The sequence below is a fragment of the Paramormyrops kingsleyae genome, chromosome 1 (genome assembly GCF_048594095.1).
Source record: "Paramormyrops kingsleyae isolate MSU_618 chromosome 1, PKINGS_0.4, whole genome shotgun sequence".
NCBI classification, from domain to species: Eukaryota; Metazoa; Chordata; class Actinopteri; order Osteoglossiformes; family Mormyridae; genus Paramormyrops; species Paramormyrops kingsleyae.
In genome coordinates this window covers 30,924,579-30,941,747 of record NC_132797.1, presented here as the reverse complement: position 1 = coordinate 30,941,747, position 17,169 = coordinate 30,924,579, and the positions used below count along the sequence as shown (strand labels likewise).

The following is a 17,169-nucleotide window of genomic DNA, read 5'->3' as shown; positions in this document are numbered from 1 at the left end:
CTGTCAATCAATGCCTGCTACAAACCAATAAAAACAGGCACCAGAATATGGTAACAAAAGGATACTGTAATATGCCCACAAACGCAATCTGTTCAGCAGACAGGAGTAAGATGGTTAGACCCAGTACCAGTTCAAGCCCATGTGGCACCCCCGTCTGCACAAAGTGAAATTGGCTCAGTAAATCAGCATCCCCCCAGAAGATGGCGCTCTAGGCTGTCGCTTGTCACCTAAGAGGTTGACCTGTGCCGGTTAGACCCTGCAGTTGGAGGCTTGTATTGGGGATTAATGACCTGCGCCCACGATCAGCTTCATCCTTCTTTTCTGTGTTTCATCAGTTCCATCAGGCAACAGGGGGCGACGGTCATGATGGAGTGACTCCCAGGCTTCCTGGCATGTGCACTTGGCACCAGGGGGGTGGGGCAGGCTTCGTACCGTGCAGTAATAGCCCCCCCGCCGGGGCGCTGGCCTGTATCCACCCACCATCAACCTTGCAAATTGAGTAAAGATATCACCCCCACCCACATTTTGCAAAAACATACCATCCAAAGTGCAATGAGAGGAAAAACACCGGCGCCACAGCATCGGACCCGGAGTTCTCTCGGCCTTTCCCCCATTCCTGCTGGCCGCGCTCTCGGAACGTCACATGTTTCTCATTTAGCGCGGAAAATCAACTGCAGCGGTGGGGAAGGTACTGATTTCAGGAAAACAGGTACTTTAATCATTTTTATGGATCATAGAGTTTACGCAGCATATAAATAAAAACACACGGGCGTCGCCTCCCCTGCCCTCCCGCCCCACTGCTCCCCAGGTAGCTGCAGAAATGCCAGAGCCGTCAGGCAGGGGCGGCGAAGGCTGGCGATCGCAGAGCGGTAGGAAACGGGGCACCACGAGCGGCTTAAATCAAGCAGGGGGGGGACGTGCCAATGGTAGTGCTGAAATGTAATGAGCAAATCTAGGATTTTTTTTTTTTTTTTTAGATAGGGGCATATGAGGGGCCAATCTTATCATTAGCCAATGATATGCTCTGAATCTCTGAGTGACAGGATAGGAGGCATTCTGGGAGCCAATCAACGTTCACTGGGACCAGTGCCCCAGTACATCAGCACATTTAACTGCATTCCGCAGTAATGTCAATTCAAGTGGGCTTCGTTGCCATGCCTTCCACATACTGGTATACCGTGGCACCAAATAACGTTCCTCCAAGACCACATACAGACAGTGAGTAACAGAGGGAGGGTTTTCACAGGACATAATGTGTCAAACACAGGGGCAGGACACAAGGGATTATATACTTAGTGCAATATGTATGTAAACAATAAGTAACAGCAGCAGCATAATAGAGTGTGTGGCTGCTGCCAAGAGACCCACATAAAGGACGGACTGAACTCTGACGTAACTCCCAGGTGAAGGTCGAGTGGGAATGATCGCAGAAAGCCACCCATCGTCGTTAAATTCAGAAGAGCTTGAGCTTCATCTTCCATGACGGCATACCAGTGACGTTTCATCACCGCATGGAAGAGTAACACATTAATAGTAATCAGTGCTAATTTCAGAAAAAAATTTAAATGTGTCCAACGCAAATTCCTCATTAGCCTCATTTATCAGACTAATTTTATTTCTCCGTCAAGCCAGCTGCTAAATTAATATGTGCCTGAACGGCAAAACAGACCAGTGCCCAGTTATTGGAGTTTGTCAACGAAAAGAATGTCTTGCAACGGTCGGGTGTTCTATGTCCCTATTCATTTGCAAAAGTACAGAGTCATGTTCTCACTACTGCATTGTTATTTTAAGAGATCTTAACTGCCCGTTAGGAGACAAATGCAAACCGCAGTCCCATGAGGGCTGCTGAAGCGTTTCATTTCCTTGGCTGGAGTCACACGCGGTTTTTAAATTTATTTATTTATTTATTTTTTGAATGTGCAAAACTTTACTCCGATATCACCCACTGCTGGACTCCTGACACGACTTCCTCAGAAACCCTGGGCCCAGGACCTCCCGTTAGCTGAAAATCCTGCACAAATCACCCCAACTATGAACACAATCTGCATCCATTCACCTCGTGGAAAAATGGTTATAGACCAGCTGCTGTGGAGAAGGTAGCTTCTCAGGTCAATGAAGTAGTTATTGTTTGACCAACACCCCCCAACAGCAAGGACATAACTGTCCCCATTCATCTCCACACAGGCCTGGATGACACTGAAGCCTGTATCACAAGGCCAGATTTCTTGCCTAGCTGGATAACTTGTTGGATTTAATGTACCCCAGTTATCTTTCATCACTCACATTTCAGCCCAGACTACCTTAAATCCGACAAGAAATGTAGGTTCGTGATACAGGCTCTACAGCTTGATGATGTCATGGACTGAGTTGTTTTCATGTTAAGTACCACTAGCCAATCAGCCTACGCAGTCTGAGCAATGCAATCAGTTTAATCAAGGTTGAAAGACAACTTCATTTTACATCCTCATAAATCTCAGCTGGAGGTTTGTATCAAGGGTGGGGCCATCCTGGGCGGGGGGGTTGGAGCTGAGTTAGATGAGCACACCAGCATAGGCCAGGTAGCTTGGAAGTGCTTCAAGGTTAAAGGAGGGAAATGAAGGAGGCAGACAGGTGACTGTACACATATAACAGCCCCTCATGATGCTACCATCTATACTTGCCCATATATCCAGACAGCAGGATTGGGTGGGTGGGTGTGGCGGCATTCGTATAGTTTCCCCTGTATAGATAGCAGTACCTGCCCTTTGCTGACCAGGGTCATGTGTGACTTTCTGTGGATTAGGGAAACAAGGAATGCCAGGTTCATTTGGTGGCGGTGGGGTGGAAAAGACCATGTTTAGCCATACTGTATATACGGTGGGGTACTTCACGTGATTAACTAAAGCCTTAATGAGGGGCTCTGGCCTGGAACAGGGAACCTGCAGGAACCGCATGTGTGATGTGTGACTGCTGAGGGGAAACAGAGGAGTTCCATGCACTAACAAATCGGAAAAATAAAACGGGATTAATTCCTTAAAAGCCCACTTCCGAAAACGGCTGTGTGTACAGTTGCGACCAAAAGTTTTGAGAATGACAATTCATTGGTTTTCACAAAGTTTGCCGCTTCAGTGTTTGTAGATGTTTTTGTCAGATGTTTCTGTGGTATACTGAAGTATAATTAAGCATTTCATAAGTGTCAAAGGCTTTTATTGGCAATTACATTAAGTTTATGCAAAGAGTCAATATTTGCAGTGTTGGCCCTTCTTTTTCAAGACCTCTGCAATTCGCCCTGGCATGCTGTCAATCAACTTCTGGGCCAAATCATGACTGATGGCAGCCCATTCTTGCATAATCAATGCTTGGAGTTTGTCAGAATTTGTAGGTTTTTGTTTGTCCACCTGCCTCTTGAGGATTGACCAAAAGTTCTCAATAGGACTAAGGTCTTGGGAGTTTCCTGGCCATGGACCCAAAATGTCGATGTTTTGTCCCCTGAGCCACTTAGTTATCACTTTTGCTTTATGGCACGGTGCTCCATCATGCTGGAAAAGGCATTATTCATCACCAAACTGTTCTTGGATGGATGGGAGAAGTTGCTCTTGGAGGATGTTTTGGTACCATTCTTTATTCATGGCTGTGTTCTTAGGCAAAATTGTGAGTGAGGCCAGTCCCTTGGCTGAGAAGCAACCTCACATATGAATGGTCTCAGGATGCTTTACTGGTAGCATGACACAGGACTGATGGTAGTGCTCACCTTTTCTTCTCCAAACAAATTTTTTTTCCAGATGCCCCAAACAATCAGAAAGGGGATTCATCAGAGTAAATGACTTTACTCCAGTCCTCAGCAGTCCAATCCCTGTACCTTTTGCAGAATATCAGTCTGTCCCTGACATTTTTCTTGGAGAAAAGTGGCTTCTTTGCTGCCCTTCTTGACACCAGCCCATCCTCCAAAGGTCTTCGCCTCACTGTGCATGCAGATGCACTCACACCTGCCTGCTGCCCTTCCTGAGGAAGCTCTGCACTGGTGGTGCCCTGATCCCACAGCTGAATCAACTTTAGGAGACGGTCCTGGTGCTTGATGGACTTTCTTGGGTGCCCTGTAGTCTTCTTCAGAACAATTGAACCTCTCCTTGAAGTTCTTGATGATGGTTGATTTAGGTGCAATCTTACTAGCAGCAATATCCTTGCCTGTGAAGCCCTTTTTATGCAAAGCAGTGATGACTGCGTGTGTTTCCTTGCAGGTAACCATGATTAACAGAGAACAATGATTTCAAGCACCACCCTCCTTTTAAAGCATCCAGTCTGCCATTCTAACTCAATCAACATGACAGAGTGATCTCCAGCCTTGTCCTCATCAACACTCTCACCTGTGTTAACAAGACAATCACTAAAATGATGTCAGCAGGTCCTTTTGTGGCAGGGCTGAAATGCAGTGGAAATGGATATTTGGGATCAATTAATTGCAAGTCATCTGATCACTCTTCATAACATTCTGGAGTATATGCAAACTGGGGTCATAAAAACTGAGGCAGCAGACTTTGTGAAAACCAGTACTTGTGTCATTCTCAAAACTTTTGGCCACGACTATAGTTTTCGTTCAGATATACGAAACAGACAGGTTTGATCCTGCCGGACAGGTCAACAAATGGTACTGACTTTGGGTAAGCTGAGAGGATGGCCTTACGATGCAGTGAAGAGGGGGAGGGGGGACCCAAACAAGAAAAGAAAAGGGCAGCATTGTGAAACGATGATCAGAGAGAGAAAAGCTAACAAAAACTGCAAGTGGTTTCCTGTACACAGAAACCTGAATAGTCATATGGTGTCCAGGATAATGCAGGGCTGAAAACCCGTTGGCCAATCAACTGCAAGCAAAACCTCCACCACTGTGTTTGAGGCCGTCTGTTCATGAGGTGAAAGCCACATAATGAAGTGGGGAAACCCCCAAAGCAGAGGCACTTTAATCCCCCAGTAACTGCAAAGGTCCCCATTATTTTGCCATGGGGAATCGTTGTCGACACAGGGCTTTGCTCTAAGTCCTGGGGCTACGAGCTAAAACGACTTTTCCCTCACCTCGACCATGTGGGCAGAACACTGGCTGAGACAGGTCTGTTTGTCTTAAGTCGTCAAGAAAGGTAAAAGGCCAGCCTGGCCGCAACATAAATCGTTTGGGGGGGGGGGGCTCAGCTACGCCACTAGGATAGCAGCTAAATCTGAGTTAATAGGTGCAGCGTGCCACCAAGAAGGGGGGGGAAACTCCCACTGGACCACCGTTTACTCGCCATAAATCATTTGAGCACTGGGCATAGAGGTGCTCCCTCCATTTGTCGACAGGAAAAAGGCTGCTTAGTGTATTTTTCCGGGCCAGGGGGACATAAAATCGAAAGGGTCTTGTTGAAGTGGGGAGTACGGACGAAGCACACTGCTTGGGGAGCGGAAACGGCGCTGTTTAACCCCAATTATCAGCTTTAACGTGTTCTGCATCCTCTTCTGGATTCCTTCAGTGGGAACGCGGGACCTGGCTCTGGGCCAGGTGCGCACAGCCACGCTTAAATAAAAAAAAAAGGGGGGGCACGTCACCGTAAACATGGCGCTCGTCTGGCAGCAGCAGATGGGCCAAGTGCCGCCAAGGAGCCTGCCAGAGCTGGCGTCCCCCCCGACGTCTGTGTTCCCGTTTAGACACACAGCGTCATGCCGGAATGTGACAAGACCAGCTGCTGTGTTTACCGACACTTCAATTACGGTACACGACATATTGATCTCACCCGCGTGTTTCTACCTGTGGCTCAAAGGTGACGCAGGTTCTTTTTGGCTGAAGTACAAGAAGCCCCAGGTCAGAGGTCACCGCTGGCCATAAGCAAGGCCTGAAGGGCCATCATATTCGGTCATATCTGGAGGATCCCATCCTCAGTTATAAAAGGTAGGGGGTGCCAAGCACCAAATACCACTCTCCGTCTCAATGAGGGCAGGGTTGCTACTCAGGCCCACAGACTGCAGAGGACTAATCAATATAATGGATCGACAGCAGCTGGACGTCAGAAGGTATGTGGCCGGGGGGGGGGCGGGGGTTCACGTGGACCACACGTAGCACAGCTGGGGAGGGACAGACTTGCGGTCTGTGGGCCATGTTGTCATGACCATGAGCCTCATCAGGTAAACTACAGGTCTGTACACGTGAAGGACGCTTCTGCCCATTGGTGAAAATCAACCCTCCACTGACTGGCTTCCCCCTTTCCTTTTGGACAGGATGGTTTGGTCCAGTGTGGCCGTGGATGATTGATGAGAGGCGGGCGGCCACAGTGCCTCACAGTGGGTATCGGGTGACAGGGCCGTTATAGGCATGGAGTGAACATCACCGGTGAGACAGGGAAACTGAAGAACAGTCCCAACAGCCCACCCCCACACACCCCCTTCCGAGAAGAGCGCACCGCCCCCGGTGACAAACATGTTCACCTGCCAGTGATGGTAGGAGACAGATATCAGTGTCATTCCCCAGAGAAGGCTTGGAGTTGCAAGAGAAAGATAAGATAGGGTTAGGGTTAGGGTGTGTGTGTGTGTGTGTGTGGGGGGGGGGGGGGGGGATTATAGGAGGATTTTATCATCCATTCCCCCACTAGGGAAAGCAGTCCACGCACCCCATACCACATTGTGGCACACAAGAAGCCCGGGGCACGAGGTACACTCATAATCCAGGCAGGTTGGACACCAGGTCTAAACCTGGGAATCACAGACTGATAGTAGAACAGCACCAAAGTCCAAAGGACTCGCTTTCTCAGGACAGTGCGTCTCTGAGGCACGGATTGGCCGGTAACCTAAATAGCTTTTAAACACCATATATAAAAGGACGGGATTCATTTTAACCTCTAAGTGGATTTATGTAAATGTGACTGCTTTGGTCACCTTTCAACTCATACAGCAGTATATAACCTGAAGAGCGCTATAAAAAATAAGGCCTCTTACAGGCCCTGGGACTGCTGGCAGAGGAGGGACAGGGCTGGCCTACGCGAGTGTGTGTAAAATGCTGAAAAAGCCACTTCACCCACCCCCCCCCCTCCCCAATTCCTAGACTCAGCTCATTACAGGAGTGGGCTTCAATGATCAGCGATTGATGCGGAATCCCTTCTCAGTGAGACCTCAGCGAACCTTCTCACCTCCACCAGCAGACCAGTCTGGCCTCCTCAGATTCGACTGGACGACAACGCTGGGCTTCAGAAAGTGGCAATACGACATTACGCAGATTAGGTTTAAAAAAAAAAATAAATAAAAAAAAAATAAAAAAAATACAATTTCTCCGTTTGCGTAGCCTTCGGCATTCTACCTAATAAACATATAGATAGTTTTAAAGTTGTACCCCCCCCAACCCCAAATGTCCGGGCAGCAGTGTAAAGGTTGTACGTTTAATATTAAAGCATCAAACTAGGTCTGAGTTTTTAAAACACTTTGAATAACGGCTGGTGCATCCGGAATGTTTGACCTTTAAAGGGCAGGTATATGGATCAGGCTGACAGGTATGGTGGCTCGGCAGAGGCGGGCGGCCACAGTGCATTGTGGGATTGGTCACAAAGCTATGCAGATGGACATGTCCCCAGACTGGCCACGGGCTCAGAAAGCCGGCAAGCTGGAGCTGAACAGTCTGATTAAATTGCAAAAGCTCGGTATGTTAGTGCACCATAGAGCATATAATAGCCCTACTCCCTCCCCCCCCCCCACTCTGGTTTAGCATAATGGGGCCATTTCGAGTGCCAAAGTCCTGCAAAGCTCTAATATCTCCACCGCACATGTAGCAGAGCCCATTCCCATCCCATCAGCCGGGACCCAGCAGGCCAGCCAGTAACAGCTTCCTGCAGACCGGTGCGGACACGTTAGTTACCGTTTCTGCTTCTGTGGTCAAGTGGTGAAAATGCCCCCGTGCCCACAGTGTGCTTTGGCAGTGGTCTGAAAGCACATTTGGGGGGCGGGGGGGCTTCCCAGTGAGTCAGGAGAGCTAGTGCTCACCGACCCGGAACATCAGAACCACGAGCACCGGCTTTGGCGTCATGCAGCCTCCTAGTGGCGTTCTCCTTACATCTGTCCCCTCCGCCTACACCATGCTGCGGCCCGCATGCGATGAGCGGCATGGAGCAGCACTGCCTGTGACGAGCAGCACTGCCTGTGACGAGCAGCACTGCCTGTGACGAGCAGCACTGCATGACACTGCTGCATGCTGCCTTCGAATTCACCACATGGGCTTGCGATAAACCACAACTGTTTTATCCCATAAATGGATTTGGTCTCCATGCCTTCACATCCACCGGCATGCAGGCGGGAATGCAGAGTCGCGTCAAGTTTACATGGGATAACGAATCAACGCGGCTGCTTCAGGAACAAGCTTGGAAACTGATTACCGGCAACATAATGAATTTACCAAATAAGGCAGACATGGAGAGACAGGAACCACGCAAATACGGAACAGACAACAGTCTTTAACGGCTCAATTACCAAACCATTAACTGACATTTACAAGGTACAAAGAAATGCAATCAAATGATGGTTTAAACTGTGCTGAGCAGGACAAAGTGATAGTTTTGACACCAACAGTAAACACATGATCTCCTCTGTCCGAGGGAATGCAGCTCACGGTTACCACACACAGGATTGGGCCATACTCATTGCTGTGATTACAAGACCTCCAGCGCCCCCTGCTGGCCATCATAGAAACACAGGTCCTGCAGATGAACTGAGTTTAGAGACCGAAGGATGGGTCAATCCATTTCATGGTTCCTCCTGCTGGTTTTCAAAGGTTGGAGAGAAGATTAACACCCCTAAAATTACCAAAAGGCCACTGAGGGGTATAAAGATACTACCATTTGGGGAGGTGGGGGAGGAACAGCTATTCTACACATCATTCTACCTGCCCCCCACTAAATATTCACAAGGTAATTTGTCTTACCTTATAAAAAAGGTCCAGTTTTACAGCAGAGAACAATTCCAGCAAAAGCATTTCTTGCCCTGTACTAATCACAGAACACATTTTATGCATGAAAGACCACAAACTACTGACTTTCGCAATATTCAGCGTTTATTTTTCCATTTCCTTTATCACAAAGAAAGTCTTCAAAATTTAGACTAATATCCTTTTGTATATAAACTGTACACAAAAGCAAGGCACTATACATTATAGAATTCATATAGAAACACTTGTCCCCCCCCCAGCAAGCCCATGGCATTAAATACAAAATTCTTTGACTTCAGCATCCGAGAGGTTAAAGGGGTGCGGCCAGGGGTTGGGGGGAGGGGCTGGCATGACAACGATAGCCAAGGACAAGTCATACTGCGTGAAGCAGGACATGGCGCAAGTTGCACAAATACTCCAACAGGGGGCAGCATCCTTCCACATGTTAAACACCCAAACACTTCTTTCTGCTTTTCTATGGTGAAAACCACGATCGATCACGCAAAGAAATAAACCTTAGAGACGTTTCTCAGAGAGGGGCAAACAGCACACGGTGCGGCTGGTACGTAAGTGTATGAGATACTACACACACATGTATAAACAAACAAAAAAAAAAACAATAAAAATACACTGAACTGGGAAATCCAGCCTCAGCATTAAGGTTCTCTCACTAAACCAGGAGAAGGAAAAACAAACAAAAAAAAAATTAAAATAAAAACAAAACAACAAACACAAGGAAGCTGCAGGAAGTTGACACACCTCTGGAGATGGACATTCCCGATTGGTTCTCCCTCCCCACCTCACGCCATGAGCCACTCAGGAGGGTCTGCCTCTGAGCCATCCAATCAGGGCTTAGGCAGGAAGGGGATAAAGTGATCTCAGTGGCAGATTGGGTCTAAGAGAAACCCCAGTGACAGTCGGGGGGCTGGGAGGCCAGGGTGGCCTAAAACAGTCCCTTGACTTTCTTCAGCTTCACCTGCTTCCAGCCTGGCAGAGCCTCAAAGGCTTCCCTCGTCATCTCCAGAGCTTTCTGCCAAAGCAAACGGTCAAGATTAAAAGAATTAAAGAAGAACAGTGAATAAATGCACAGGAAATAGCGCCATCCTCCCAAAATGTCAATGGCTCTCCTGCTCGATTCGACAAGTTTAGCGTCTCCCTTCTATCGGATGGGGAAAAACTTCACGTTCCTCAGTAGCTACTTAAATTCACACGGATGTATCAGCTTCGGGTCTTAGGACACCAACATGTCACCTCAGGACTGAAATCCTTCACCACATGCAGTGCAACGTTTTAAAAAAAGGGGAAAGCAAACTGTCAATACAGATTATAGCCTTTAGAAGTCAATAAGAACCAGTTCAAGTAGTTTGTGGGACATCAAATGAGTTCATGAGGTCAGAAATTATAAATTCACATGAGTGTCATGCTTCATTTTTGATGTCAAGACCACTTGTAATTGTGGATTCTTCTCAAACACCAAGTCAGAGTTCTTCACTCATATGGTCCCTAATCTCAGATGTAGGAAACACAACTACGTTCAACAAACACCAGCAAGCCCAAACGCCTGAGAACCCATGCAGGATAAGCACCGGGAAGAGCACCGGTGGTGCACTGCAGTAAATTCACGCCTTTCTGGGTTAGAGATGGTGGAGTGGGGGAAGGTCAGATGTGATGGGTCAAAAGCAAGGGGAAGGTCACCCATGACTGGGGATGCAGTGTGTGGGACCCACCAGTGTTCACTGCAACAAAAAACTCACCTTCCCAGAAGCCCCTATGCCCTGAAAGGTGAAGTGAAGCGTTAAGCTTGGGTACAGTGAAGACCCTGAAATAGACCCTTCAGACATTGAGACCAAGATTCACTCTGTTTCAGACTCTCTGTCCTTCCACACACAAGCTTTAAACCAAAACAATTACTCAAAACAACCTTACAAGCACAAACAAAAAGGAGGGATCTGTCAAAGTACAGGATGGCAGATTTAGTCTGGCAAAATGACTTTGGGTCAAAGCTTTGCTGTTGATTGCACATTTATTTCCTGGACAAAATTGCAATGTAACAGGTCTGAAGCATGAGCAAACCAGCCACCTGGTGGGGCCCGGGTACAGGGGCCAGCCAAATAAATGAACTCCTAGTGGAGTAACTCACCGCTATTTCACTGGTCAGTCAGTGCGCAAAGGAACAAGTTCATCAGCTGAAACCTATCAAGCTCTGCTACTCACTTGTGTCCTTAAGCATTGCATTAAAAGACCAGCTACTAATGTCACAGTCTACCATGCTGAAGAGACGGGTCAGTGTCAGTCATACACAGATAAGGCGGCTGAGCCAAGACTCACCTCAAAGTCCTCGTCTGACAGGTATAGCTCCAGGTGAAGAGGGTCTACACCTTCTGGAAGGGGACGTGCCTGTAGCTCGGCCAGTGGGTAGCTGGCCTTGCAGAGCCGGGCCAGCACGTCCTGTACTAGGATGATTTCTTGGCACACCTCGGCCTCCTGGTAGGACCGGGGTAGGAGGTAAGCACACAATGGCCATTCATCACGGTTATGATAGAACCAGAGCTAGGTATGCTTCTCGATTATGCTCACCCGTTCTGTGATCTCAGCAATATCCTCTCGGTGCTCCCAGCTGGGGAACATATTTGTGAAGGTGAGGGGTTCCAGACCAGCGTGGATCAGATACGCCTTGGGGGGCTTCTTCTCATTTTTCTCTGAGAAGGACCAAAAAGGTTAGGTCAGATCTACTCTAGGAACATGCAGAGAAGGGTCAAAGTCAGCCCTCCTTCATGAGGCACAGGATCTGCAAACTTGCCCCCATCATTTTACTCTATCGAATTTCTCTGTTAGATTTCACAATGATTGACTGTGTATTCTAGAACGTATTCCAGAGAGCAACATACCTTTGCAATATTGCAGCACGGTCTCCATGGCACACTTCCTATCCGTGTCCCAGCGGATGCGGGCAGAGCCTGTGGCCTCAGCATCCTGCGGCCACCAGCCCTGCCAGAGGTACACCTCGTGATGGTTGTCCACGAGGAACATGGCTGCGGAACAGCATGAAATAAAGAACCAGAAAAAGAACCTTATCTACACAGAGCCATAGTGATTTGTTTTTCCATATCTTCAATACAGGCCAGAACACCCAAGCTGATAACTTATGAAAGTTAAGAACATACAAGTTAACTCAGAAGCTCATACACAAACAAGCATCAATAAGCTTATTGGAACAGAAGCTGCGCCTAGTAAATTATACATTCTAATTTGCAGGATAAGACTTCCTGCTGTGATGAGGTACAACCTGAAAATCTTGAGTATGGGGCCTATTCACCCCAGCAGGTCTATGATGTGGTCAGTGATACGGGGGCGATGTGAATACCTGGCTGGCTAGCGGAGTACAGGTCCTCCTGCAGGAAGGGCAGAGAGTGGACCAGCTCAGGGCTTCTGGCGGGGTAGAACAACTCTGTGGCGGTGAACTCCCCCGATGAGCTGCTTAGCTGGAAGAGCCGCGACGTGAAGTTGAACTTCCCCGGATCTGAGAGCACAGGGAATGGAGATCGGCGTGGGTCATGGGCAGCCTGCACCTATGGCCATCCCAGCTAGGCGCCTCTCCAAACCACAAGCTCACTCCCGCTAATTACAGCCATAGCAGAGGTAGTTCTTGGATTGTTTTTAAGGTGGTGGGGGGGGGGGGCGGGGCGGCAGAAGAAGGACCATAATTCATACACAGACGAGGCAACCATATCATTAGCCAAATGATACATTTTGAATCAGTAAGTGAGAGGGGAGGAGCACTGTGGGGGCCAATCAGGTTTCAGGTGGGGTCAGTGCTGCGGTGTTCACCCTTGAGCCCTTTCCATAGCAATGAACTCCCAGCTACTGTCCATGCTAATCAGAATACAGTATCTGAGCTTGTGTGGCATGCAGATGAGTGGGTACAATAACTGAAAAAATTGCACCTCAAGATTGGCAGAAGCCCCACCCCCACCCCAAAGGAGGCGGGGCATCGAAAGCTAACCCGAATGCTCGAATTCTGACTACCTTGCAGCATGCAGTCGTAGGCCTTGCGGTCCCTTCTGCCCACTGCCTCCCAGAAGCCTGTGGGCTCCGCCCCCTCATCACACTCATGGATCGTCACTTTGCTGCTGTTGTGCAGGCCTGTCTCCAGGGGGCATCTGTGATCCAGAGAGCACACACATCACCCAAGGTGGCCCAAGTCATTTCCCCACATTGAACCACAACGTCGCTTAGAAAGTTGCACATCTGTTATGAAGGCATCCAGACTGAATAATAAATAAAAGCTGTGGACTCAATAATTATAGTCCTTGGTCAGTGATGTTTAATTATAAATTCCCACACAGTTACACCTTCAGATGATGTTTTTGGATGATTGCCACGTGGCATATCTATCTTGCACAATGATTAGAAAGTAGGCTGGGCAATAAAACAATAATTATTGCAATATAATTTTCTTGATATTAATATAATAAACGCTTGATAAAAGTTAGATGTACTTTAAGACCCAATTTAATGACGTTACTTCTTCTGTAACTGCTTGTCAGGACCGGCAATGGAGCACAACTGCAGAAACATCGGTAAAAACACAAACAGGGGATTTATTGAACAAATAAGTGAATGCAATAGGGCAGGCAGATGAAAGACGCGTCAAAACAACAGGGAATATTACTGGGGGAGCAGGTAAATCCAAAGCAACCCATCCAATTAGGGCAATCCAGCGAAATCCAAAACGAAAATTCACAGTAATATTCAGTCCACTAGAAATCCACACAGTAATCCACTGAGAATTTAAAAACTCTAGGAAGAATGCAAGCGGTGGCATATTGTCAATGCTGACTAAAATAACCTGGCCTGCTGCCAGTCAGTCTTAAGAATGGACAACCAATGCACAACAAACGCAGAGCAAGGTTCATGAGCAGCGCACATGCTACTGTTCTGGTAATACACAGGAGTGAGAGGAGAGAGAAGCGCTCCATCAGAGGAGGCTGCTATCGTGTCAGCAGCCACATCTTTTTTAAAAGGAGATACTTTGGATAAACCAACTAAAGATGGTCTGGTGGTACTTTGGCAATTTAAAAAAGCCCATGACACGCTACAGACTGACGCTGACTAACTGGGAAATACTATGAATTTATTTCATCATTTGAAGCATTGTCATAATGTAGAACATACAAAATGCAGGTGTTTACAGTCACAGACACCAGCAATTAGTGTTGCAACTTTCAGTCACTTCCTGTATTGGTTCGGAATGGGATACAGTGTTTTAATTTATCAATATGATGTGGCTGGCAACCAGCACAAGTCACCCCGCCCCCAGTAAGGAGCAGCGAGGCAGTAAGATGGGGAAAAAAACCCAAAAACGAATAAACCAAACTGTCAGTATATCGCTAGTGTTAAAATGCATGTGAGTGTGTTTGTGTGTATTTAACTATGATTTATTAAAACTTGATGTCAGTTTGCAGGCCATTCAATTTGCCATCTTTTTCATTTTCTGTTTAAGGAAAATCTGTTTAAGGGGAACCCTAAGCATCATTGTAAACAATGATGCATTAGATCATGATAATTAGCAACATCAACCAATATGAAAAAACTGTTGTGGTAAAATATCTTGCTTTGTCACCCAGCCCTATTAGAAAGTCAATTTTGGAGGGAATAAAACCACAAGTATTTCAGTTTATGGTATGGACACAAGTTTCCTCTGTTTAGTCTACAAAACACACTCCTTGGTGACATGCATCTTATTTCCTGTAGGGGGCGACACTTACTGGTCCTTGATCTGGTTGGCAGCGGTACAGCCCACGTCACGCATGTGCTGCTGGGCCTTGCAACCGTGCCACAGGTAGATGATGGCCTTTTCCACGCTAAGCAGGATCATGGAGGTACGGGAACGCAGGCTGCTGCAGTGACATGCCACCTCCAGCAGGTGGCCCTCCACTGGAACCTCGCCGCGTACACAGTACAGCCGCCACTCATCTGATTGGTGAGGGAAATAAGGCTTAGATGCAGTCAGTGGGTGGGACCATTTGTGATTTGCTCCTTTTACGATTAAACTAGACAGCGATTGACAGGGCTTATAAATTCAGAATATAGTTTTTAAATCTGCATTTCTCTCATCAGTCATAAAAAATTAGTTTAGGATAGTTTAAATCGCTGTGACCCCAGATGCCATACTAGAAGCTGTTCTGGATTTAATGAAGACTAACTTCAAAATCAGTATCTTTATTCCAGCTGCATGCTTGTACAATTTGGCAAAGGCTGCAGACAGACGTTAATGAAATTTGCTGGTTTACACAAGAGAAAAACATGTCACTACAAGCAGAGGGCAGAAGAATCACATCCCCAGACCAAAGCAGTTCGATGTGCATTACCGTGCCTGCTGTCCCCATGGTGACAGAGCCGCAGCACTGACCACACCCACTTCTACCCCTGCCCCGTCCCTCATGAATGGTCCCCATGGTGACAGAGATGACACATACTCTGCACGTTCTCCTCTTCTTCCTCCCTCTTTCCCGAATGCACTATCATTCCTCCGCTGAAGCACTGCAGGAAGCAGGGGGGCTCTTTACCCTGCTGTACCTGGACCTAGGTGGGGGCAGATCTTATCATGCACCTCCATCAAAAGGGGGCTCATTTTTTTAAAAAAGGCATTCAATATTAGACTCAAGATGCTGTCCCACAATGCATTTCAACAAACAAAAAAGCTGAAGCTTAATATAAATGGCTTTGAGGTTCCAGGGCTTCCGGGTAGGAGTGGTGGGACAAACCTGCGCCCCGTGCTCCTGGTCCAGCTCCACGGTCATCAGTGCCGATGTGCCCTTCTCGCTCACCGTGGAGTGCCGGCCCTGCCAGAAGAAGTAGCAGCACCTCTCCTTCCCGGCTGCCGCCACACGCCCCTGCTCAGGGTTCTGCCTCTTCCCGACTGCACATGGACAGATACAGAAAAAACTACATTACCCATAGTGCATCTCTTTCAATATCCTCCAATGCAACTATTTCCTTAAAAGCTTGTTCTATTTAAGGACATTCTGCATTTGCCACACTGCAGGGTACAAAAAGTAAGCAATTAATGGGTTCTGTTTCTACCTCTCATTAGCCTTTAGGGAGTGTACTTAAAACAATTGACATGATAGATTCAGACACAAATATTGTGAATAGCAAGCTAAGCTACAGCAGAGATTAAGAGAGTCAGACAGCAAACATTCCACACACATCCCATGGCTTAGTACGTGGAAAGACAAAAAGCTATTTAAAGGTACAAGAACATCAAAGCCAAAACCAGCAAGCACAAGGACAGCTTTGTTCCCACAGCAGTATCCCTCAACAGTAACTGGTCTGCAAACAAGACACTTTGCACTTCAGTCAGCTGTCATCCTCCAACTCATCCTAGCATCACCTGTTTACTTACAATCCCTGCTTATTTCACCCTTCATTCCATCCCATGCAGCTCCTGACAGCGTTTAAAGTGTAAAATTCCAGGTGTACATACTTTCAAATGGTCTTGAATGACCTTAAATGTGACATGTTATACTGGAGAGGTTCACAGAAACCAGAGGAACGAGTTTCCCCAGTATTTAATTTGGATAAATTCATCCCTCCGAATACACAGATAGTTTTATTTATAAGCTGGGTCCCCCTCAATATCAAACGCTCTACTACTCTGTCGATCCTGGTATGTTTACCATAATTCGCCAATAAAGATCTCTCTGATTCTGATTGAGAACAGCACCTGGTGGGGACCTGCACACAAGCTGGTGGACCTTTCACAGTCCCTTCCAGACGCTGCATCATTTGAGGGGAGTACCCGCCATCCATCATCCTGACTGAGCAAACGGGCCCGTACTACAAAATAATCATCCTGCAGCTTTCCCCTCCCTCCCGGCCATGTTTGGGGTAATGGCAGTTTACACTACGGGCAACGTAATTACCTAAACACTCAGCAATAGGTAAACATGATCCATTTCAATTTCTCTTTATATGGCCCACGGAGGGAAGATTGGTTTCAAACAAGCATGGTGCGTTATGAAGGGAAAGGCTGGGGGGCGGGGGGGGGTGTAGTACTACACGCGATTTTCCACTGGCTTGCAACAAAAATAAAAAGGTCATTCAGGTCCATGATGTCAAGGACGGGACAGTAAATCTAAAAAGCCGGTGCCAAGGCTTCACGCTGCCAGCAAAATACAGGCACTTGACATACGACCCGAATCACTCAGTCTGAAGGGGGGGGGGGGGGTAAATCTGCTTGCGTGGTGGATAAATTCCTA

General features: G+C 47.4%; 1 protein-coding gene across 14 annotated transcripts in view; it reads right to left on the bottom strand.

The window, feature by feature from the left end:
* Positions 1-9,013: 9,013 nt before the first annotated feature.
* svila (supervillin a) overlaps positions 9,014-17,169 on the bottom strand; it is a 73,832-nt gene continuing 65,676 nt past the window's right edge. For 12 of the 14 annotated variants that reach the window (XM_072713602.1, XM_072713609.1, XM_072713603.1 and 9 more), the window contains 10 exons: positions 15,673-15,827; positions 15,385-15,490; positions 14,674-14,881; positions 12,932-13,065; positions 12,270-12,425; positions 11,794-11,937; positions 11,483-11,604; positions 11,234-11,389; positions 10,660-10,680; positions 9,014-9,935 (listed from right to left, as the gene is read on the bottom strand). In XM_072713602.1, coding sequence (XP_072569703.1) covers positions 9,849-9,935; positions 10,660-10,680; positions 11,234-11,389; positions 11,483-11,604; positions 11,794-11,937; positions 12,270-12,425; positions 12,932-13,065; positions 14,674-14,881; positions 15,385-15,490; positions 15,673-15,827 — 1,289 coding nt within the window. In that variant the 3' untranslated portion in view covers positions 9,014-9,848. The remainder of the gene's footprint in view (positions 9,936-10,659; positions 10,681-11,233; positions 11,390-11,482; positions 11,605-11,793; positions 11,938-12,269; positions 12,426-12,931; positions 13,066-14,673; positions 14,882-15,384; positions 15,491-15,672; positions 15,828-17,169) is intronic. The other 2 variants (XM_072713577.1, XM_072713619.1) reach the window with 1 other exon arrangement.